This window comes from Paramisgurnus dabryanus, chromosome 19 (assembly GCF_030506205.2).
Source record: "Paramisgurnus dabryanus chromosome 19, PD_genome_1.1, whole genome shotgun sequence".
NCBI classification, from domain to species: domain Eukaryota; kingdom Metazoa; phylum Chordata; class Actinopteri; order Cypriniformes; family Cobitidae; genus Paramisgurnus; species Paramisgurnus dabryanus.
This window is the reverse complement of record NC_133355.1, coordinates 21,674,875-21,700,515: the sequence shown is the minus strand read 5'-3', so window position 1 is coordinate 21,700,515 and position 25,641 is coordinate 21,674,875. Positions and strand designations below refer to the sequence as shown.

Sequence of the window (25,641 nt, the reverse complement as noted above, 5' to 3'; positions counted from 1 at the left end):
ATCTGTCATCTATAGTATGTGAGATAAGAACTCATGCAGTATAAATTGCTGAATCATTCACCCTCATGCCAAAGGTAATGTCCCAGTACTAACGCACTTTCAGAAGTATACGCTATCAGTCAACGGTTCAGATATGAATTTATGAAAAAACAGAATCAACTGATCTTAGAAAGGTTGTCAGAAATACCACAGTACATGAAAGTACATGAACTTTCTGATTCATGAAAGAAACGCTCTGTTTTAAGTTGCGTTTTTATGACGCCATACAGCTGTTTATGTAAGACATCAAACTCTTTCAGCTTTAGGATATTATTAGCTCGGTTTCTGTATGTCTATTTTGTTTATTCATGCCGAGGCAGTGTCAGGGCTTGGTAATGTAAAAAGAAATCCATGCGACAGTAAAATAATGCTTTTTTTGTTCTGACAATACGCCTGATCCTGTCTGGCTTACATTATTCTTAGTTATTATGAGCAACAATGTTTACCGAATAATAACTTATGACCGTATTGTTAACCATTTCATTTTTTTCACTGTATTGAATCGCACCCTAAAGTCGTGCGTAAGATCTACACCATAGGTTATCCGTAGCCCCTGCGTACCCTGACGTGCACCTCGCCAAATTTTTAACAGGGCGTCATATTTCAATTGCTGTGATTGGTCCACTAGACCCCTCCCGTCAGGTAAAAAAAATGCGTTATAGGTATTTTTGTTTGCGACGGTGAGAACAGAGATGGGCCAAGTTGAGGAGTGATTTAACTAAAACTGCAACATTAGTCGCTGTTTATTTACTCCATCACTGCTGGTCATCTCAAAACATACACAACAAGCTGCTGCTTCTTCGCTTGTGGGGTTAACTTGGTTACACGTGTGGATACTGCCCCCCAGCGGTCTGCATGTGTTTTGGCATGTCGACGGTGACGCAGAAGTATATACACGCCCAACTATAACAAGCCCTTAATTCTTAATAAACCCTAATACGCTAATAAACCCTAATACCCATGTTGGGTAAATATTGGTCAACGCTGGGTTAAAATTGACCTAATTCTGGGTTGTTTTAACCCCCAACTGCTGGGTTATTATAACCCATGGTTGCATAACAACCCAACATTGTGTCATTTTTAACCCACTTTGTTTCGTCCAATATTTACCTAACATTGGTAAAAATAAGCCACCCATTTTTAAAATGAGTTGTATCTCATTTGCTAAAGATTTATGTACACGGTATGTTTGTTTATCACCTAACATCTCCAGATGAGCAGCTAGCTAACTAACTCTCACATTTACAGCCAGAGAAAGTGTTTGTGTATATCGTAAAAGCTGCGTTAGCTGGTTATTGATCATTGCTTTATATAGTTAACTCTGCACTGGCCTACATATTTACTTGCACATCAAAATGAATCCATTTACAAACAAACCACATCCTTAATGAATAAAATGAATAAAGTGACATTGCATTCTTTCCCCAAGTGTGCATTTGAGGGCATCTCTAAAAGCCAAATGTAGTATGCATACTTCTCACAATAGAGTACTGTAAAGATTTTTTTTTTTTTTTAGAATTTGCGAAGAATGGAAGGAGAAACCTCAGAGGAGCCGGTCAGAGACCTGAACGAGCTGCAGAACGCGGACTGGGTAAGATATGAAACAATCCCATAAGCCCTTTCTGCATGAAAATCGAATGGAGCTGAATACAATACGATTGTGTGCTGTTATGAGATTACATTGGTTTAGGATAGTCATGAGCTAAGTCTAAGTATGCTTTATATACTTTATTTCCCACAGGCATGTTTCTGGGTTCAGGTGATGAGGGATTTGAGGAACGGCGTTAAGCTGAAGAAGGTGCAGGAGCGTCAGTATAACCCTCTGCCTATCGAGTTCCAGCTGACACCTTACGAGATGCTCATGGATGACATCCGGTCCAAGCGTTATAAACTTCGTAAAGTTAAGGTGTGTGCTTGCAACCAATTATACTAGGACATTGGCTCTTGATTATTATATTGGATCAAGTGACGAGTGCTTAAGGAATGTTTCGCAATAATATTGTGATAGGAATTGTCCTATGATGCATATATAGTACACTGTTGAACATTAAAAAGTGAGTTTTACGACGTTTCTGTCTATTGAGCAAATGCCCTTTTTGCTTAAGAATCATGTATCTTTTGTCATGTCAATTTTTCAATAACATAATTCATCGAAAACTATTCTTAAACTTTCATTTTCTTAGAGCAAACAGGCATGCGTATAGTTTATAGCTTTCTCATAATGTCAGTACAGCCCATTTCACTTTTATTGCTCTTCAGTACACCGATCATAACCCGCAACAATGTTTACTTTGCTTATCGGACAACGAGCAGAGTCATTTTCAAAGCTGAAGGGTATGAAACTGTTTTATAAGGTTAAGAAAAAGTTGAATGATACCAGGACATTGAAAGTTAATAAAGTCTGTAAAAAATAAGGGAGGAGTTTACAGTTCAAAAATAAATGTATAGTTCAACTACTGTACATCTATCTGTTGTCAAAGGTTTGCCACATCTCTGACAACACCTTGTTAGGGCAGTGTGAATTGTGTGATGTAACAGGTCAACACCTTGCACACCTTTGCCTCCAGTTATTAACACAGATGATGTCACATGGCTGTCATCAAGATTGTTTGAATTGTTCTTTAGACTGCAATGCATCCAGTACATTCTGTTTTGAATTCCTAAGTCATGTTTTGAACTTCATCAGATGTAATTATTGTATCAGAAAGTGCTATGATTTTCATTTTGCTGACAAATAGGTTTTACAATTAGCTCATTACATGGGTTAAAGGTGCTGTTTGTAGATTTTAGTGGCATCTAGTGGTGAGATTGCAAGTTGCAACCACTTCTCACCCCTCAATTTCGAAAAACTTACGGTTGCTGCCACAGGACAAACGTAGTAACAAAATGCCCTTATTGTCAGTTTAGGGCTACTGTAGGAACTTAGCGGCGCCTACCATGTAAGGGGACCCGTGGTGTATGTAGAATAAAACTGCTCATTCTAAGGTAATAAAAATAGGGACGCTTCGAAGGATTTTTGCAGCCGATACAGATTTTTTTTTTTGCTGATAAGCAAGCTCTTTGATCACTGTAACTGTTAACATTTTTTTCCTAGATGAAGTAATACCGCAGATGTTGCCTTTGTTATATTACTTGCAGTAATTAGGTATATTTTTGCTTTAAAGCAGACATATCATGCTTTTAAATCTGTCCTTTTTACATATAAATCATCTATTGAGGTTGCCCGGGTCCGGTGACATGCCCCCACAGAAGATAATTTAAAAAAAAATAACCCCTGAAATGAAGACTTCTGGTGAAAATAGTGGAAACTAATTAATAAATTTAGATAAATATATTTTATACAACTTCTTAGGCCCTAAATATTTAATGAATAGCAAAGTATGCCTAAGTATACAAGACTGAACCACATAGATGTGAAATATAAAGGCTATCATGATCATTTTGGCAACAATGAACCATGGTTTTAATTTAAGTTTATTTTACGCCCTCTTCAAAGACCCCACCCCTTTTTAAACCTTGAGCTATCTAACTTCATAATTATTTAATAAGAAACCCATCAGAAATGATTGACACATTATGAGACGGGAGGGAGCGGGACACAGGAACAGAGGGAGAGCACTGGAGAGATATATATGTGGATTGTTCGGCTAAATCTGTACTATCTCTTTTAATATAATCACTTTCTTATCAACTATATTTGAGTTTTAAAAATCCACATAATTACATACCATATGAGCCTCTGGAGACGACTGACGGACAATGAACCTTAACATTCCCCCATCCTGTGCCCGCAGCCTCTCGCTCCTCTTGTGATTATCTCCTCATGCGTGCTGCTTTATATCACACACTCCGCCGTGACAAACAGAAAAAAACGCGACGGCATATGGTACAATTGGCCTTGTATTCATTGTCCCTCATGCACTCCAGCCACGGGTAGTCATTTTCCCATTCAATTCTATATTTTTGTGCTCGTTTCTTTTTCGCCGGCTGCTCGGATGCAGTCATTTTTACATTTCCCGCTGTTGTCACTTGTCGTCATTGTTGCTATGATACGTGACACTACAATGACTGAAACGACCAATGGGCATTCCCTGATGGGGCTGCAACGCTACGCAGATCATAGACAAACAGAGGGAGAAATTACCGCACCGTCAGGGTTTTCTTATACAAATGACGCGGTCTTCGTTCATGGCTGACATTATAAGCTATGTGTCTGTCATGTATTTGCACTGAATTAATTTTCATAAAATACGGAACAAACTGCGTTCCGTATCAGTTCAATACGGAACAAGAATTTTATGTGTCAAATACGGGACGATTCCGTATTATACGGAACGGTTGGCAACCCTAATTGCTCTTAGTGTTGGGCTGGAAGTCGATGTCCTTATTTAGCAGTTCCGCTGCAAATACTGTGACGTAATTGTTCAAAAAACGTAATAGATAATAGAAAAATCAGAACCGGTTGGAAAATATGACCAAAACAGAATATAAAGATATCAACAAAGCACCTGAAGAGACTAATTTCAACTTTTATGTACTTCTAAACACTACAAATATACAACAAAATGCATTTAAGAGCTAAGAAAGTGGATTTAGCATGATATGTCTCCTTTAATAGAGAATCAAATAAATAAGCACAACAAATATTTATTTTGCAAAGAGAAATTTAATATGCCTTTTTAAAAAGGCTTATGTCTGTTAAAAGTAATGAAAATAAAACACTTCACAGTCTTTACTGTATGAATAAAATATACACGCATTCACGCATTCGTATAAACTACAACAGTTCTTCAGTGAAGAGCAGAGAGTGATTTTATTGAGGGATGAATTCGGGTACTGCAGCTTTAAGACGTGAGAGAGATCACTCTGTTTACGTGCACTGATGACAGACAGCTGTGTGTGTGCGCTTCAGGTGAGGAAAAAGAAAGTTTAAACGGTCAAAACTTTAAAACGCATGCATATAATAAACTTTTGGCATGAGGATGCAATTGTCCGTGATAGATATGTGTTGTATACGCTGTTTGATGGGGATGTAAAAACGTGTCGCGCTGTTGACCGGAGCGCGTCCTCAAAAAATACACATAACTGGGTTTACACCAGACGCGAGTTCAACTGTTTGCCCTAGTAGATTACATACAAAGTCAATGCAAAGACGCGTGGGGCGATGCGAATGACGCGATATGGGCGGCGCGTTTGCTGGGAAAACACGCGCTATTCGCCTCAAACGCGTCTTCGCCCAAAGTGAAAATATTCAACTCCAGCGGAAAATTCGCATGACACTAAGAGCAAGTAATCGTGGGTTTACACCAGCCGCGTATGAGGCGTCAAAATTGCGTCTACCACGCCTAGTTTGCCGTTTGAACAGTTTGAGTGTACTCGCTTCATTAGCGCGTGAAATTTTAGTCATCGAGACATTCATGAGAAATTTGCGTCATGGGCTTCTGCGACTCCGCTCGCTTTCTGTAATCACGTCACTACTTAAGCAAGCTCCTGATTGGTTAACGTGGCACATTTTTCCGGCAAAGTTCAAAATTTTCAACTCGTGCATTTGCCGGGGCAACGCTCCATTCGCGCGAACGAGGTGGAATCTCGTCTACCATGCTGTGCCAAACGCCTCATTCGTGGCGCGAGACCTCCAGACGCACGTCAACGTGTCTTCACATTGACTTAACGTTGAAATCACTCATGCTGATGCCTCTACCACGGCAGGTGTAAACGCAGCATTATGCGATGACCCGCGTTTGGTTTGTACGTAGCATAACTCTGTAAAGGCAGAGAAATCCAAATTTGCACGTCGCACATGAGCAGGGTTATAAACGCACTATGTAAAAAATTGTCTCTAATTGCAGCCGCATTCAGGAGCCCTATGATGACAAAAGTAAACAGAAAGATCGGTTCATGAGATCTGCAAATTTAGAGAGGACCGATTGAGTCATTTAATGCCATTATCGGCCGATACCGATCAGCGGCCGATCGATCGGAGCATCCCTAAATAAAAACAATACAGGACTTAGGAATAAGGACTTTATACACCACTGATAATATAGTTATGTATATTGCATTTATGTCAAGAGATCCTTTTAAATGTCCCACATTGCTCCTTTAATTGTGATAAGTCTGTCTAACCTTTGACCCCCCTCATTGCCGCAGGTGAATGGTGATATTCCTCCAAGGTTAAAGAAGAGCGCTCATGAGATGATACTGGAGTTCATTCGATCCAGACCTCCTCTGAACCCTGTAAGAATGTGAACACACATGTGATTTTATATGGTTTAACAAGGGATGAAATATTATTTAAATTATGTCTATAATTAATCCCAACTCTCGCCATGGGCTTAAAAAAAAGGAAAGTTAAAAGGAAAAGTCGATTCCACTTGATATGACCGTATTAAGCTGCTAGATCTGTCAATCATTGTGCATGTTTATATTCCTTAAGGTTGCTGCTCGTAAACTAAAGCCTCATCTTCCACAACCTCCAAGTCTTCACGAACGCATCCTGGCGGAGATCCGATCAGAGAGGAAGCTCAAGCCTGTCTCTCCTGATATGATCCGCAGGAATCGACTGGGTTAGTAGATTTCCACATGTCAACTCACACACACGTGCACTTACTTGCATACATAAAAATATAACCTGCGACATCATTTCTTTTTTAGGTGCTTATTCAGAGTGTTTAGTGTTTTAGTAAGCGCATAAAATATTTTTTTCCAAAATGCATACTGTTTGTAGTTTACACATTATTCCTATTGAATAGATGTGTATTTACAGTAGTTTAAAAAAAAACAGCATTTTGTTTTGATAGTTAACAAACAAGAATTGTGTTCTTGCAGAACCATTGCTTTCTCTTTATAATAAAAGTGAATGGGGACCGGGTCTTTTAAGTCCCAAAAGAGGCACTGTAATATATATAATGCTATATTCCCAGGTCTTTTGATGCCATTCACTAGCTTTGTGTGAGAAAGAGACCGACATTATTTACTTAACATCTTGTTATTTGTCTTTTGGGTCTTGACAGCCCCAGTCCCCATTCACTTTCATAATATGTTAAAAAAAGACCATGATATTTACCGTAACAGTTCAAACAAGTCATGCTGGTTTAAAACAATACGAGGGTGAACTGTTCCTTTAACCCAACTATCATACAGTATATACACATGGCAGGAGGTGAGTATGTAAAGCTAAAACCAGGATTGAATCTCTCTGTATGGCTTAAGATATTAAACAGCATTGCAGATCTGTTGAAAGTGTCACTCGCATGCATGACTGCTTTTGTGTTTTCTAACATGACTGTCTGCAATGCAACTTCCTCTGTTTTCCTCTTAACTCTACCTCATTTTAATATTTGTAACTTGAGATTCATGTCTTGGATTGATCCGGAAGGTTATGTGACGGTGGATTCCTAAACATGAACTCCATTGTCATTGACAAGGTTAAAGTGAGGGCACATAGTCATCGTAGTGCTCTGTTTCAGATATTAATATACAGTGTGTATAAATGAAGACTACCGTATTTTCCGCACTATAAGTCGCTCTGGAGTATAAGTCACATCAGTCAAAAAATGCATTATGAAGAGGAAAAAACATATATAAGTCGCACAGGACTATAAGTCGCATTTATTTAGGAAATTATTTCACAAAATCCAAGCCCAAGAACAGACATTTCATCTGGAAACACAAGTTATTCAACTACACAACAGTTTCTCACTCACTCCAAACTTTCTTTTTGCTGCTCGATTACATATAAGTCGCACCTGACTATAAGTCGCAGGACCAGCCAAACTATGAAAAAAAGTGTGACTTATAGTCCAGAAAATACTTTAGCTATAAATAAAGTTTAAGTGAGGTTTTACAAATATGCAAGCACATCTTACACTTAAACCCCATTCATACAGCACTTTGGTCCCAGAAAATGTCTGTAAAATCAGCAGAGAGGTTCTGTGTGAACACAAACATGTCCCTTAAATGTTTTTGGATCGCTCCCGTAAAGAGGACCTAGTAACATTGCCGTAACATTCACAGAAAGCATCCTGTGTGAACAAGCAGCAGAAACAATGCCGTAAGTGGTGTGCCGTAGAAGTTATGGTTCAGCTCTTTAACACAGGGATTTAACATTCATGATGAGAAATGTCGGCAAACTAGACCGAAGCAGAGACTGGGAGCTCCTCACTATTTAATAGTAGATAATAAATGCACACATGTGGTTTCTCAAGAGAGAAATCACGGATAATTAGCAAACTTCAGACGCTTTGAAAAAACCTACCAAGTGCAGGACTTTAAATACGTCACGTGTCTTTACGGGATGTTTACGGTATATGTGTGAATGCACGCACAGATTTCGGAAAATCATTGGCCGTGTGAATGAACCAAAAATCAAACGGTCCCAGAAAAATCCCAGTTGTGCATTTTCTGTAATCTCTTTGTGAAAAGGGCTTTAGTTTTTATGTGGTGAAAGTTTTCTCTTGTTTACTGCGTTAGGAACAAAGGTAATCATCTTTCATTGTCTGTCACAAACCTTTTAAACCAGAAAAGCTTATAATGCATGGGGATCTGTGCATTACGTGAATGGCACTGAGTGTACTTTATTGTATTGTTAAATATTTTCCCTGTTTTTCCTTATTTCCTTCTTTAATTGCAAAGTTCTGATTTAATCCTAGAACAGCTTAACCTGTTATTTCCAAGAAGTGTGCTTTAGAGAGGGGATCAATGCCAAGCTGATGAATTGCAGAGTTGTTTTAACTAGAAAATCTTTTATGTATTTGACTTAATTTGCATTGATGCATTGTTTTACATGGCTTTATCCTTTCCTCCCTCTACTCCTCTCTCTCTCTTCATTTATAACATCTGCCTTTCTCACAGTAATACGTCCACTAAGCATGTCTATCAGTTTTGACTCATCAGGTAAAGACTTTACCGCTGTTAGCTCACTGACCCGCTGGCTTCTGTGGTTGTACAAGAATCCCTCCTATTGCATTAATGTGGTGGTGTGGAGACTGCAAAAATTGGGCCGTGCGTAATATTGACGTACAGTATGTACAGTAAGACTTCTTATTCAGATTCGAGGGACAGGCTGGTTCTATGCAGAGGACTTTCCTCTGTTATTCCTTCTGCTGTTTCAGCGTGCAGTTCTCTCCACCACCAAATCCTGCATTAGTCATTTGTCAAGGCTGCTGCGTCCGTGTGGCTACACCGTGTTTGTGCTTCTGTGTGCTTGCTTATATCAGTCCAAGCACTGTGTTGAGCTGTGCAGGTGTATTGTGTGAATGTCCAGTAAAGTGCTTTTGTTGACTAAGGGATCTATATTGAGAAATATGTTGCTTTCTAGGCGCAGGGAAAAGCATAAGCACCCCGCAGGACTTGTTCAGAAGCTCAGGTAAAGTATTCCTGATGCAAGCATTACCGCCTCACCCGAATACATGAATCAAACCTGAAATACATGAGTGGGTGAACAGCAGAGCTCTTAGAATTGATTATTTTTGATTGAGGATTATTTTAGTTTAAGAGAGCTTATGCTACTTTGAGTTTATGTGTCATATGGTGCAGTCAGTGTTTTGAACTGTGTCCCTGACATAATGTATGATTATCCCGCTAGAGCCTAATATTGACATAAGGAATTATTTCCTACATACTATAAACAAGGACTTGGGACAGCAGGTGCAATGATATTACGCATATGCAGTGCCTGAAAATAGTCCCCTTGCTAATTTTCAATAACAGGGGACTATTTTTAGGCACTACGTATTATCATTGCACCTCCTGCAGCCATGTTACGGCAGCAAAGTCCTTGATTATTACCCAGAATGAGAGTATAGTTCCTAGCTATATCGGCCTTGAAAATTGCAACTTTTAATTTTCAGTCGGTCTTAGTACACAATGTAACTACAGAAGAGTCAAGTTTTAAATAGGAAAAATATCGAAACTCCCTTGTCATTTTGTTAGCGCGATGCTAATGGTCTAATCAGATTCAATTGATTATGCTAAGCTATGCTAAAAGTGCCAACAGAGATCAGCTGAATGGATTCCAAAACTGTAAAAATCAAATGTTTGACTCTACTGGAGCTGAAAAATGAGCCTATTTTCAAAAAAAGTTGCAATTGGTTTTGCCATTGTAGTTTTAACAGTGCTGTTTATACTGTATGTTTTTGTATGCCATAATGTATGCTCCTGTATAGCTCAGAGCATTGTGTTAGTAGCGTAAAAGGTCATAGGTTCGAACTTGTGAACGCACAAATTGAAAGAAAATTGAAATGCACTCTAAATCACTTTGAATAAAAGCGTCTGCCAAAAACATAAATGTGAAAGTAAATAATGTGAATTGCGGCTTTGTCAGTCAGACATTAAAACATACGATTTTAAATATATATATATTTTTTGCTAAATCATTCTTTGGTCCGTTTGATCCCAATGTGTTTGTGGTTAGGCAGGTTGAGCATAGGTGCAGTAGCTTATACATTGAGTTGAGTTTTTATGATGTCTATGATATCTTCGTTTTTGCTGTTTCCATCTTGATTTTAGGTAATGTTTTATTCTGAGCAGTCAGCATGCATGTAGTGGTGTTTGTTTAGTTTCAGGTGTGTTTGAATTAGAGGTTTTCACTGATCCACTTAGATCCGAAAACCTGAAGTCTGATCCGAGCAGTTTCGGCTTTAAACGTTTCACGTGTGCCTCAGACACGGGTCGGGTATAATAATAGCGGCATGGGGTCTCGGGTCATATTAAAATGAATGTGTTTTTGCCGACCGGACCCAAGATGACCCGAACTTTCTTGCGTGTGTGCGTCGAGTCCTTTTCCAGCCCCCCCCCTCTGTTTACCAAGAGCGCTTGCGACATTGTGTGGCTGGCGGTAGGTTTCCTTGAGCCAGACCTGTCAATCAATTTTGAATTCACATTTGATGTTGTTGCTTTGGTGTCATTGTCAAATAACAAATGAAAACAAATGGATTAGTGGGCCAAATTGGTTGCAAGGCCACCGGGGTTTCTATCTGTCTACCTGGTGGGTGCACACAAGTCGTGGCGTTTACATTCGGGTACAGTCAGTTTTAAAACAATTTCCACTGGGTCGGTCGGAACTCAGGTCTTATTTACTTAGGTTTGTCTTGGGACAGGTCTTTCTTTAAAACTAAATCAAATTATGCAAATCGGGTTAGAGTCATTTCGGGGTTGAGTAGATTTCTTTGGATGCGAGAAGACCTCTAGTTTGAATACACCCTTTTTTTTTTTTGTAATGAATTAAGCAACACCAAGATGTCATGATGGATATGCATTGTTATTTTAATCATAATCCATATTATAATAATGCTCAGCTACTACATCTGAGTCGCTGGTGTAGTGGGCAGTGAACAGTGCGTCCGAGTTTGAGTTTTGTGGGTGGTGAACTTTCCTGTCCTCTCCTTATTGTCTGTCAATTAAAGGCAAATTATCTCCAAAAGAATAACTCCCAAATGTAGAAGAATGTCTCTTAGCATTGTGCTAAGTAATGATGCCTAGGTCATTACTATGGCAACCAAGACATAACTTGTTATTGACTAAACTGTATCTGAGTTCATCACTTGCAAAATAATGGTGCAGACAGTCAGTCTGAATGAGTTGAATCATGCACTATTGGTGCAAAGCCTTAGATATTTGTGATAATCGTGTCTAATTGTGTCGATGTTCCCCCCACGCAGACGTCCCTGATGGACTCCGAAAGTTGGCGGTCAGCACACTGTCTCTGGCCAATGACACGTCACCACCTGAAAGCCCCAAAAACAGTCAGCCGCTGTCACAGAGAAAGAGATTGCTCAAGGCACCTAAGCTGGCCGATCTGGACAGTTCAGATTCGGATGTGAGTGATTTTATTTTGTTATAGCCACTGATGTTGAACATGAGTTCTCCAGAAAACTCACCTGAACATTTTTGCCATGACCTTACTGTAGGATGACCAATCGAACACCACTCAGAAATCAGACAGCAGCTCCAGTATTTCCACCTCAGCGGTGGAGGACACATCTCCTGAGTCTGTTAATGACAAAAAGAGTAAGACTCTTTCATTAAATATCATCCAAAATGTTCTGTTACAGTCCATCTAATGCATGTTGTTCATTATTAAACTGATGTTTTTTTGGTCTTTTCCAGTTCCTTCTCCGCTCCCGTCCACATCTTCCACCCCTCAACCTGACAAGCCCATCGCTCCGCAGACGAAACGCACCACGGGGAAGGAAGCGGTCATGAGCCGGCAGCCTTTCCTGCCTCCTTCTCGACAAGGATCGAGATCCCTGGTATGTCATACGGTACATTGGCTGCAGCAGATTTTAGCAACAGAAATGTATGTTACTTGCTGCTGTTTGCAAAGTTTAAAGGGTACCCCAACTATAAACGCATCATATAATGTAATAGATAAACACTGGGATTGGCTTTATAAATGTGAAATTAAAAAAAAAGTAAAAATGTCACAGTTTTAATCAAATTTTCACTTGGAGGCTGCCATTTTGTTTACATCACAAAACCTGTGATGTGAAACAGAAGATATGCGTTATAAATGAACACAGACAGTTGCACGCAATTAAAAATACAATTACATCGTCTTCTGTTGAACTTTTTCAATATGGACCACATAGTTACATAAATTATGAAAAATACAGAATGCATACAGACATCCCTAAGTGTAGAGTAAAATATTCTAGTGTATACAACTGTATTTACTATAGTAAACGGTCATAATATCTTGCGACAGCCATTACACTTCATCAATCCAGAATGTACCATGTGTGAAAACATTATGGCGCCATCCACAGTTTAAAATGAGTATTACATATAGCGATTTTTTTGAAGTAGTGAAAATATTTAATGTGTTTTTAGCAATGAATTTAATTTATTGAATTTAGTAAATTAGTGTAGTGCAATCAAATGTTTGCTGGCGGTGGAGTAAGCAATCTCCTGTATCTTGTGAAAGGATAATTTAATTCCCAGAATTCCATGCAGTTCTGCAGCATCCCGAATGTGGAGAAAGTAAAAAAAAAGACTTTGTGCTTTAGTTTTCAATCTAGAAGCCAATTGAAAGGCTAAATAATATCTGTCATACAGAAAGCTAATGAACTGAATATTTGGCAGCCATGATTTAAACTTCTTGAAGAATGGACGGATTTAGCTTTGGTTCTGACTTATGAAAGCATCACAGTAATGTAACTGTTCAGCGCTGATTGTGAAACCAATTTCACCAAATGGTTTGCAAGATCTTTAAATGGTTGTAAATTTGTCAGTGTTTTTATACTTTATACAGGGAAACAAATGTAGAGTTAATACGATAGAAAGCAGTGCTATATGCTTGTTTTATGGCAGTACAGATAAAATATGAAATTGCTTTGCTTTTCCTTCGTACTTTACACTGAAGCTGTCTTCTGACAACAAGCTATATCATCATTATATAGATTCTGTAACATTGTCTAGGTGTAGCTATTTCATTATTTTTTAGCTATGTCAGTGTTGTTGAACAGTGCTGAATGGCTGTGTAGTATTTATTAGGGAAAGCCAATAAAGGATATATATTTTCCTAAGCCTTTTCTTGAACAACCATTTCAAAAAATGTATTTTAATGTAGGCAGGTTGGCTTCTTGGTATTTGTTTTTGTAAACATGAAAGTGTACAGAATTTAGTTATTTAAAAAAAACAAACAATAAAATCTTGTGGTTGTTTTCTTTGGTTAGACTCGAGCAGTAGGCAGAGGTCGTGGGGTATGTTATCAAACAAATCAGTCTTTGGTATTATTAAACAATAGTAATGCTGGGTGACAAGGGGCTTAAAAGCCAATATGAATCTTTTGTTTGCTTAGAAAACAAATTATTTGGCATAATACTGTAATAGAATATCAGCTTGAAAGATGCATGTTGGCTTTGATATGTGCTTATATCAGTGCTTTATTAATAAGGTGCATTTGGGTGAGGACTTTTCTTGGGTTGCTGTGCATTATTCTATTTATCTTTATATATCAATAGGTACACAAGGTTTACCTATTATGCTTTAACTTGTGTAACAACATAAAGAGAAAGTTTTACATTCCATTTTGCTTTAAATGCTGTCTTTATGTTCATTGTGTTGCTATTTATTTTGGGCGTCCGAGGGTGTGACCATGCAGAAATGAAGTCTGCGTATTATGGCTTGGCAAACTCTCTTTATGTTCCTCATTCCTGGGTGTGAAAGCATGTTTACATTTGCAGTGCAACCTTCGGCATGTTTGTGAACATGTTGTTTTTGTGATTTAGGAGGAGTTCTGCTTTCCTGTCGAGTGCCTCACTTTGACAGTGGAGGAGGTGATGCACATCAGACAAGTTCTTGTTAAAGCTGACCTGGAGAAATTCCAGCCGTACAAAGACGTTTATAACGCCCTGAAAAAGGGAAAGGTAAGCCGTCTAAAAGACTGTTCACCTGAAACATACCCCTTCCAAAAGAAACTTTTTTAATTGATGACACTTTGCATCATCTCCTTTCAGCTCTGCTTTTCATGTCGGACAAAGAAGTTCTCCTTTTTCGCGTGGTCCTACACCTGCCAGTTCTGTAAAAGGTGGGTGGAGCTTTGAATTCTGACTTTTAATAAAAATATCACAGATGATAGTGATTATGCATCGTAATCATACTCATTTCTCTCTTACAGACCTGTTTGTTCACAGTGTTGTAAAAAGGTAAATGCAATCTCCTCTTTGCTACTTTTTCATTGAAAAAAGTTGAATTATATATGTCTTTTACTTTAAAGGACACCTATTATCCCAAATACACTTTTACAAGGTGTTTAATTCGCTTACCCGTTTACATAACACGATACGGTTTTTTCTCATGGGTTTTTCTCTCCTAGGAGTTTTCCCACTGGACTAGCCAGGAGGGTTTTTCTTCTAGGGGGTTTTTCATCCCCTGGAGAGTCCGCCACCTTTGGCTTAACTTTTCCCACATCTATTAATGTAAAGCTGCTTTGAAACAATTAACAATTGTGAAAAGCGCTATATAAATAAAATTGAATTGAATAGGCTTTATGCCCAGCTGCACTACTTCCTGAACTTCAGCCAGCTCCTTGTTTCCTGTCTGCCATTATTGGACAAACTGATTAATCCAGGTGTGCCTGACCTCAGTAGTCACAACAACAATAATCAGACACACCTGGATTAATCAGTTTTTTTGCACATGCTATAATTAATGATCTGCTGGATATTTTGTGCTGAAACTTCACAGACACATTCTGGGCACACCTGAGACTTGTATTATATCTTGTAAAAAGACCATAATAGGGGCCCTTTAATGATGAGTAATGATCTCATATAATTTTTTCAGATGAAGTTGCCCGCTAAGCCCTACACCAGCCTGCCCATCTCTTCTCTCGGCCCCAGCATTTTGCCTCCAAAAGATCCTGGATCATCAGAAAAAACTTCCACCACATCTGGCCAGAAGCATCAGAGCCTTCAGCGTTCCACATCCAGGTGAGCTTCACAACATCACTTTCAGTTCTGAATCATCTGATTTTATAATATTATTCAAGGCCCTAATATGTACCATTTGGGTACAGATCTGTATATATTTGTTTTCAGTGTACCTCTGAGGTACTCCTATGAACTCTGTAGGTCCAAGGTGTACTTTTAGGAAGGGTACCGCCCCAGTGACAATTAGTTGTTGCCATCTAATACCATCTTTTTGTTTGTAAGAGTAGCCCCTAACATCATGTTTTTGTCCTGTCAGATCATCAGTGCACGGAGAGCACTCATCCTCCAAAGATGAACTTGAGCTCCCCAAGCAGTTCACGGAGGACTGGAGCACCATGGACGTCTGCGTAGACTGCAGGAAGTTTATTAACGACATCATCACCAACAGCAGACGCAGCCAGTCAACCAGACGTGCCCGCCTGCATCGCAGAACACACTCGGTCTACATGGCCTCCGGCAGCTCCGTAAACTACAGGCCAACTGAACGGACTATCAAGGAGGTTTAGGATGATTCACGCCATCTCGTTGGATCAAAGCGCATTAAAAACTGTGTACCATTCTCACCCATCATGAACGCTTCACTTCGGTCCTGGTGGCTGTAAAATTGAAGTCTGAAAGTGCCAGACAGAAATAAACTGTTTATGTGAGGGGTATTTCTTAAACTCTGTTAGCTGTGTAATATGACTTCAATACATCTCCCTCTTCTCTTCCATTTAAAAAGTGCCAGAGGTGAAGGAATAAAACCGTCCCTCAGATGAGTCCTTAAGCACTAGATGTCTCAGGAAATGTAGGTTTCTTCTCTCATTTAAGGTGTGGAATGTAGTATAATACACTTTAAAGCTTGTGTTAGCCACAGAACAGATTAACACTGGAGTAAAGGAACAGTATAGAGATGTTAGGAAATCGGCGATAAGGAAAAGAAAACCGAACGCTGCTTTGAGCACTCGAATGTATATTTTTCAATATTAAACTGGAACTCAACAATTGTATGTAAATATGAAGCTGTATTATCAGCATAACTATTATAGATGTAAATAGGCATCCACATCTGGTTTAATTTAATCCGCCGAACGACCAAGAGACACTGTAGATTAACTCCACCACAATTCAAGATTGTCTTACCAAATGTTTATTTGTCTTAATGTTTGTTAAAATTGCTGCTGGTCCAAATGAATGACGTTTTAGATAATTACAAAGAGTACTTATATTTTTCCTCTGTCCAATGACAGTGTTTTTGAGATTTTAGTCAAGGATGAGGGTCAAAAATGTGTTTTTTAGGGCGAATGCTGAAGTGTTTCTTACAGAATTGATCACATGTGCCAAAAAACCAATCCCCTTATGTGTTTTGGACCTGATGTACATAGTGATGCTTGAGGCAGGTGATGGGCCCAAAGTGGATCTCCGATCTCTCTCCGTCTCAGATATAAGCTCATTTTTGTAGGATACATTTATGTACATGCTGTATATCCAGAGTTCATGAAATCTACTGATATATATTATTAAAATTCCTTTATAATATTATGATTTATATTATTATTATTATTAATAGTTATTTTATTTTTCTGTGTAGACTTTCCAGATTCTCATGTTTAATTTGTCGCTTTTGCTTAACCTTAAAAAATGTGTTAAATTTATTTTGATGTCTTAAAAAATTTGTAGGTTAAGTTGAAGTGTATAATTTGTAATAACTCATTCCTAGCTCAATGAAACACCCAGAAATTCTTCAAACAGAATTTTACAACTCAACATTGATGTCATGTAAGAGCTTTGGTAGGATTATTTATTTTTTTATTATAACTAAAGACATGCACACACACCAGATATAAATACATGTGCACTTCAGTGGTTTACAGATTTGTGGACATGTTCTTCTGTTTTGTGCATATCTGACTGTACTGCCTCTTCTACAGAATGATCAGTGTGCATGATGGAATCTGTTTTTATAACAAGGAAAGAATTCCCAATAAATAAAGCATTTGAAATGTAATGTTATACCATTGCTCATTCTTCATCAGACTGAGACACGAATATGATGATGAACATTGTTGTCCAGTGTCTTCCACAGGAGAGTCGAGACACACGAAAATATGGGTTTTGACTGATTTCACATTTCCTTTTAAAGAAGGAATGTTTCATTTTTGGATGAGCTACTCCCTAACAAAGGGCTTTTGAAGTTCAACGTTGAAGTTCACCAGCAGAGGGCAGGAAAACTTCGGTTTCAAGAGTCAACTCAAAAATCCCGTTTATTGGTTCTGGCTAGAGGGGATACAGCTACGGCCAAATGTCGCGAGACGTTGGGTTTAGGGGCTAGATTTGAGAAAATGATTGGGATGAAAGCCGCGGTTTTGGCTAGATGGATAGATACACTTACGCATAAATCCCATGTAATGTTGGGTTTAGAGTTAGAATGAAAACGGCGCTCATCGCGTGAGATTTCACGAAATTTTGGCCGTGGCTGTATCCCTTCTACCAACAACCCTAGATTTCATGTTAGCCTAGAAACAGCAGAAATTCGTCTGTAAAATTAAAGCTACAATTTAATAATTTAAATTGGTAGCATCAACGTTTGATATTAATGTTTTATTGTACTTTTGATGGCCTCACTCAATAACTTATATTAAATATTATTAATAATATCAAAAAACAATACATTTTCACAGAATGTTATTTAATTATGTAGGATGTGTTTATGTAGAAAATAGTAAATGACAAAAAATGTAGTATTGAATTGTGAAGTTACTACATTAAAGGGACACTCCACTGTTTTGAAAATAGGCTAATTTTCCAGCTCCCAATCCCAAACAGTTGATTTTTACAGTTTTAGAATCCATTCAACAGATCTCCGCGTCTGGTGGTACCACTTTTAGCATAGCTAAGCACAATTCATTGAATCTGATTAGACCATTAGCATTGCACTCAAAAATTACCAAAGAGTTTTAATATTTTTCTTATTTAAAACTTGACTCTTCTGTAGTTACATCGTATAATAAAACAGACGGAAAATTAAAAGTTGTGATTTTCTAGGCCGGTATGGCTAGGAACTATACTCTCATTCTGGCGTAATAATCAAGGACTTTGCTGCTGTATGGCTGCAGAAGGCGCAATGATATTATGCAGTTCCCGAAAATATTTCAAAATGCTTTTGAAAGTTACCAGGACAGACCCGGAGATCAGCTGAATAGATTCCAAAACGGTAAAAATAAAATGTTTAACTGTAGGAGAGCTGGAAAATGTGCATATTTTCAAAAAAGTGTAATGTCCCTTTAAACATTTTTTCCACATTTCTATTCAGGATTATTTGGGCGGGACTAAAACGGTGGCTCGATGACGCACTGGAGCCACCGAGCATGGCCCCGCCCCTAACACAATCACGAACATACATTCAGGTTGTAGCTGTATTTCAGTGGTTTTCAAACTGGGGGCCGCGAGATAGTTTTATACATTAATTTATCATGAATTCTCTGTAATTAAACCTAAAAAAAATAAGGCTACTAACCAAAAGCACTACTTTTTGTATAATTTAATGTTTAATTTTATTAAAATGTTGAGTTTTAGAACAGTTTTTTGCCACAAATTTTCTTTGGGGGGCCGCGAAGGAATGCACTGTACACAAGGGGGGCCACACGCTGAAAAAGTTTGGGAACCACTGCTGTATTTGACAGCGCTGAGTGTATTTTTAACACATTTTTCTGTGGTGTGACAAACTCAAAACACGTATCACTTTACACAGAATTTACTGTATATTCTCTATTTTAAATTAGAAGGCAAACAACTGTCTCTGAATGTGAAGATACATCGACCCTGCCATGACTCAGTTGAGATGGACAAAAATGTTTTACATACAGTAAAGATGGCAGCAGATGGCACTGTAATATTGTGAGGATGTCTAGTATCACTAATAATTTAAAAAGTGCACTATGTGAGAAAATTAAGGTTTATACATTTGAAATACTGATAGTATTTACAAGATTTTACAGGTTTATAAAAATGACAAAGCATTGTGACCTAGTAGGGCAAACCAGTCTGTTGCATATATCAAAAAATAAAGCACAAGTATTGTATTTAACATAATTTATTTAACCCCTCCTTTATTGAACACAAAACATCATGACTGATTTATAACCATTGACGTCCATTCAAAACATTTTTGTCTTAGTCATAGGTTTGAACCCTACACCGAAATGACGCTCACAAAATAGTCTGTCCTGCACTCTGATTGGTGGTTTCCATGACAACTGTTGTCAAGGTCAATCTACGCCTAAGGGGTGTAATTTCTATCTAAAAGCTTGTGGCTAAAGTTAGTGATGAGTTCTGGCTTGAGTCCTGGGTTTTTGTTCACATCACCCCTTTCTTTCATACCCCTTTGTTATGCATGATATGCAATAGTTGTGTATTTCTTACTGTAATGTAAGTGCAGTGAACCAATTCAGAAATTAATAGCCTGTTGATTTTTTTTTAAATCACTTGAATATTTTATTTCAGTAGTCCAATGCAATAGAAATAGATGTTTATAATAAACCAATTTATTTATTTTGTCATCAAATGTAAGGTCACCGGACATCGAGTAAACAGTTTTCAAGCAGCACTACGAGAAAGCCATAAACATCATATCCTCAGTGCATTGCTCTTAAGTGATGATGTCTTTTATTTTGTAATGTCACCTTCTTATTCTCTTAGAAATCTTAACTTTATGTTTCAACATCAAAGCTGTTTTGCCACATGTTTGATACATTGTGCATCAAACATGATGTGCTTCATGAGTTTTTTGGCCATCATTCATCATCCTTTAAAGGAATGGTCCCTTGCTTACATGGTATTATTAACAAATACTTTAGCTGCTTAATTCATTCAGAGAGTGGAGATTGTGATAAGAATCATCCATCTGAAGACTTTGGGTCAGGGACAGTTTTGCAGTGCAAATGTATGCAGTTTTATTTCGAGGTCCTGGGCTTTATACTCCCTGTGGTCCTCTTTAAATTGCCAGCTCAAATCTCTTTTGATTTAAGACGACACAGATGCTGGCGAACACCAGCAGTGTCCCATCAAAGCCACAGCTGAGATATACTCGGTCCACACATGAGTGCAACCATCCTCAGATGGTTTCCAGTCTCAGCTGTGGGCCCATTTCTCATTTCCCTTAATGAGCAGGGAAGCGAACGGGACACCCAGGCAGAGGTGTTGGATCCCTGAGCAGTCATGGTGGGTTGGGACGGTTGGAGAGGCAGATCAGAGATAGTGAGCCGTGATCAAACAGCTTGTACGGTAGAGAGCCCTTTGGAGTCCACGCGTCTGTTTTAGGGTCATAGCACTCAAAGCAGTCGGAGTCCTCGATGACATCATGACTGTTGAGGAAACGTCCTCCTGTTACATAGAGTTTGTTATTGATGACTGTAGCCGAGTGGTGCATCCTCCTCTCCGTCATATTCGCGCACTTGACAAATTGATTGGCTTTCGTGTCATAGGCGATCACTCTTCTAGTGTATCCTAAAACAAATGTAAATTATATGTTTAACATTGGGCATAGTGCAAGGAGATCATAAGCAAGGCCGCATTGAACCCACAACCTCCAAGCTCACACCTAGACTCTCAATTGGTATGTTATTCCATTAGCGGTTCAAAGGTTGAGGGTTCAAATCCAAAATACCAGAGATCTCACCTCCGACAATATAAATCTTGTCCTCTATGACGGCAGCAGGTGCACAGACATTCTTCACCGTCCGGGTTTCAAGTCTAGACCACAAGTTTCGGGATATGTGATACACCTAAAAGAAATGCACTTGTCTTGTTCAAGTAATATCACTCTATGAATGAAGCAGATGAACCCATCTGAATGACCTTTCTTACCTGTATCAGCCTCACTGGATTCTGCAAGGCATCCTCGCCTCCAAACACATAAATTCTCTGGTCGTTGGCAGCGACTGCAGGGTGCAGGACCGCCGTGGGCATCGGTGCCATGGACTCCCACTGATTAAACATGCTGTTGTAGCGCTCCACAGTATTTGAGGTCTTTTTGTCGGGCCCTATTCCTCCAAGAGCAAAGATGAAGTGAAGGTAAGAGACGCTCTGATGGGCATAACGTGGCTCCAGCATCGGCTCAGCAGTCCTCCACTGGTTGGTCTTCAAGGAGAGGGTGTACACGGTGGCACTGACCGCACTTTCTCCAGACACCAGACTAAGGTTAAGCCCTCCCACCACATACAAAATGCTGTGGATGCAGACATATGCCGCCTTGTACAGACGCAAAGGTAGTTTGGCTAGCCACTGCCAGCGCTGTGTCCGCTCATCATATAGGAGCGCCTCTCGAGACGTCTGTTCATTGTTCTTGCGGCCTCCAACCACCACCAGATTTTTATGGCACGTGTAACGCCGTGGCGTGGTCCAGAGAGGCTTCAGTTCACGAGTGCACTTTGCACTAACCGAAAACATCAGACGTCGCACGGACTCGATGATCTCCGTGCACAATGTAGACGACTGGACGAGCGGATCATTAGCGATAAACTGAAAGAGGTACGTCGGATGGATGTACCTTAACCGAACCTTCTTGAAGAGATCATGAATGGCACCACGCCTGGAGAAGGGGTCATGGTGGATCCAAGCCAGGAGAGTTTCAAACACCTGCTCTTCCTCAGCACACAACCTGTCGTCCTCCAGGTAGCACATAAGTTCGGGAAGCGAAAGTTCACAGAAGTCTTCCGTGCCCGCAACGTCCGAGAAACAGCGCACAGCCATTTCTTTCGCTCTCTCTTTTAGGGTTTCGCAATGAAGGATCTCAGAGAGCCGGATCATGCTGAGGCAGTTGTCTGGATTGAGCTGCTCCTGTAGGAAAGTGGAGCAGGCCTCGAAAAGCCTACCGTATTGCAGCATAGAGGCCGCCTGCATCAGGGGCAACACGAGCTCCATGGTGATGGATATGGCTCCAGTATAAAGGTATTCCACAATGCATTCCATGACTTCTGAAGTAAGGCCTTTCAGGTCCACTCGTTCCTGGTTGCTTTCCCGGAAGTTGCTGCAGAACATGGCACGGAAGTACGGGCTGCTGGAAACCAAGACGTTCCTGTGGCAAGGGAACTCCCTGTCTTGGGTGCACAAGATTACATCGGTGAAGATCTGCTCCTGCCTCAAAATGTTCAACTGACACAGGAGGTGGGCGGGGAGCTCTTGGTCTTTAAATGGAAAGATCTCCGTTGATATTCCAGCCATGCTGCAAAGGAAAGGAAATCATAAGTGACTTCTCATTAACTAATCTACAGTATGATTTGCCAAGCAAATAAACCCGATACTTGAGTCACATTGAATAATATGTTACCGTTTGCTGTTGTCATAGGCACCAAGCAACCTTTCCACCCTTTAATCTGTAGCTCTGGTGCTTTATCACCTCTATGTACATTTCCACAACACAACGTTCTATTCCAGGGGACCTTAAATCATTTTTATGTGTCCAAGTGTAGCACTTGGCACACTTTCCTATCAAAGCTAAGTTTATCAACGCAACCGTATCACTTCCCACATGTTTCTGATCCCCTTGGTAGGTTTGCCCTTCACAGCCTAAAGCATTTCACGAGGCTATTATCAACACTAAGTCATCTAATCACCCCAGAGACAGCTACTGATTTTACATCACTACAGATCACATGGGCCCGTCTGATGTCTATTTTAGGATGCTAATTGTTTTTCCTTCTTGTTAATCACTATTCTGTGACATCACAACGGGCTAAAAGTGTTCCTCAAACTGATACTGCATATTTTAATGACTCTTGATTTAAAAAAAACATTCTCTTTATAAATGCATGTTCTTACTGAGCAAAAATAATGTGCAAATTTTGATATAGAGTTTGCTTTAAATTTAGCTTTTATTTTTGGCCAGATCAACATAGTTAAACCTGAACGTCATATCAGTCAGTTACAAAACATCTGAAAATCATATGGATGAGTCATTGTGGAGCAAAAATATAATGATGAATCAGATGTTGAAAATTAATGCAATTGTAGATAACTAAAACTATAAAAATGGTCACTGAAATCAAATAAAACATAGGCCTGAGTATTAGTTAAAAAAGTTAAAATAAATAAAAATTTTAAATATCACTAATAAAATGCCAAAATATTTAAATTTAGCTAAAATTAGCATTAAAAGCTCATTTAAAAGATGAATAATACTAAAATAACTCTTCTGACAACTTTATTAAATTACCAGGGCATTCGGCATCTAAAATCTGACATTTTCTGACATTTAGAAAGTAAATTGCCCTATATCAGTATTCACAATCTGTAAAATAAAGCATTTTATTTAACTCACCTGTTTATGCCCTGTTGAATCTGCACAAAATCATCCTCTGTTTAATATCAAAGCAAAAACGTTCTCCCCAAATATCCTCCTTGAAGACAAAAGATACACGTGTGCATAGCCTCTGTGAATTTTCAAGCGTGGAGGTTTGAGTTTGCCATGAGGTTGGTGCATCCAAGTTACCTAGAATAGTTTGGAAGGCTGCTGTTGTCCGGTCTTACATGTGACCCTCCTCATGTTTGTTCCCACTGCGGTGTGCCATGAACCATTTTGTGTTTACTATGGCCAGTGACGGAGGGCTCAGCTAATCCAGAGGACAGAGGCAGGGGTCTAGGGCTTGTGCATGCCCACCGACAGGCTCGTGTGACCCAGGAAGCTGGTAAATATAGTGCAGTGCTGATGGCTGAACTGAGTGAGTTGAACAGCTGAAACATTAGGCCTGGTTTCCTTGGTTTGCTCTGGGTTGAGGTGATAGGGAGAGGATTACAATGCTGCTAATCACCTGCCATTAACAGTGTTATGATGGGCATCAATGCCGCATTATACACTTTATCTAACATACACACCATATAACATAATTTAAAGCCATTTATTTAATTCTACCATGGCGATGAGGTCATATAGATACCTATGAAATCTAAACAAACAACATAACTGCATACAGACTGCATACATAGAAGTTATATATAAGGAATAAAAATATACCGTTAATAATTTACATGCAAAAGAAATGTACATGATCTCATATAAATGGTGTATCGGTAGTTCAATTTTTTTTTAGTGTTAACAATATTGTTATGTGCCATAATAAAGATCAGAAACTTGTAAGAATATAAAGAAATGTCATCTCTGCTACAGTTCATTTTGTGCCTGCATGCTTTGCAGATGCTGCTTATAGCCCTATCATCAACTGCATGCTGGGAGATGAATTACTGTCATCCTTAGATTGCTGCAGAGGGAAAGAAAAACAAACGTGCATCCAGGCAGATTATATGACAGTCACAGGAATACCATGAAGTCCAGAATGTCAGAGAGAGATCAACATCTTTAGCAGTGCCATCTGTGTTTGCTTTGACTCGGTCCGGTACCATAAACATGCTTAACACTATATGTATATAACCCCAAAGTGCCACTGAAGATGTTTTAGACTGTTCTTATGCAATAATGCCAAACATACAGCTAATAATGTGATCCCTCCAACAACTGTGTAAAAAAGAAATTTTCATAAAATGAGCATGTGCAAAGATTTGGGAAAATACGTTTTTTTTTGGATACACCTTTGCTACTTCTTTTTGCTACTAGTTTTTGTTGCAGAATATATAAGTACAAACATAAACATGGAAGAATATAATACATTAATAATGACATAAAACATTGATTTACAAATTAATTTATTATTAAAATAAATTTAGATCTGTAAATAAGCCTTCATTACACTAAAATCTGTATTTATTATTATTATGATTATTTTTTACAATTAATTTACAATTACATACAAAATACATAATGTTATGTGCCAGGGGTGAGAAAAACATGTGTTTTAATTTTTTTTATTATTATTGAATTCAAAAATACAACAACAGGGGCAAATACACATTTAACAAGAGTAGATATTACAGGCTCAACACAGTTTAACTAATACATTAATGAGAAAAGTCAGAGAAAATAGATAGAAATTTGAAATTATAATTACATGGAAAAATACAAAATAAATTTAGGGCAGTACAATAAATCATATGATGGAAAAACGACCCATGATCTTATTAAGGGCTTTGGAAAAACATTTTAAGTCATTTTTGAATATCATAAGTAGTGGGGGGATTTAAAGAATCTACATTTATCAATGACGTTTTTGCTAATATTACAATGTTATTAAACAAAAAA

The 25,641-nt window shown here is 38.7% G+C and overlaps 2 protein-coding genes across 6 annotated transcripts in view; one reads left to right on the top strand and one right to left on the bottom strand.

The window, feature by feature from the left end:
- spire1a (spire-type actin nucleation factor 1a) overlaps positions 1-17,460 on the top strand; it is a 39,188-nt gene extending 21,728 nt beyond the window's left edge. The window contains exons 5-19 of one of the 5 annotated variants that reach the window (XM_065292837.1): positions 1,556-1,630; positions 1,781-1,945; positions 6,190-6,276; positions 6,476-6,605; positions 8,893-8,934; positions 9,359-9,406; positions 11,700-11,857; positions 11,949-12,048; positions 12,148-12,290; positions 13,716-13,742; positions 14,271-14,408; positions 14,499-14,569; positions 14,660-14,687; positions 15,328-15,473; positions 15,730-17,460. In XM_065292837.1, coding sequence (XP_065148909.1) covers positions 1,556-1,630; positions 1,781-1,945; positions 6,190-6,276; positions 6,476-6,605; positions 8,893-8,934; positions 9,359-9,406; positions 11,700-11,857; positions 11,949-12,048; positions 12,148-12,290; positions 13,716-13,742; positions 14,271-14,408; positions 14,499-14,569; positions 14,660-14,687; positions 15,328-15,473; positions 15,730-15,979 — 1,608 coding nt within the window. In that variant the 3' untranslated portion in view covers positions 15,980-17,460. The remainder of the gene's footprint in view (positions 1-1,555; positions 1,631-1,780; positions 1,946-6,189; positions 6,277-6,475; positions 6,606-8,892; positions 8,935-9,358; positions 9,407-11,699; positions 11,858-11,948; positions 12,049-12,147; positions 12,291-13,715; positions 13,743-14,270; positions 14,409-14,498; positions 14,570-14,659; positions 14,688-15,327; positions 15,474-15,729) is intronic. The other 4 variants (XM_065292848.1, XM_065292857.2, XM_065292866.1 and 1 more) reach the window with 4 other exon arrangements.
- A 2,078-nt stretch (positions 17,461-19,538) lies between these two features.
- klhl38a (kelch-like family member 38a) lies at positions 19,539-24,111 on the bottom strand. The gene is made up of 4 exons (XM_065292826.2): positions 23,770-24,111; positions 21,318-22,674; positions 21,130-21,235; positions 19,539-20,957 (listed from the first exon to the last, which is right to left on the bottom strand). Exons 2-4 carry the CDS (start codon positions 22,671-22,673, stop codon positions 20,668-20,670), a joined length of 1,752 nt encoding a protein of 583 aa, XP_065148898.1. The 5' UTR covers position 22,674; positions 23,770-24,111; the 3' UTR covers positions 19,539-20,667.
- Positions 24,112-25,641: the final 1,530 nt, after the last annotated feature.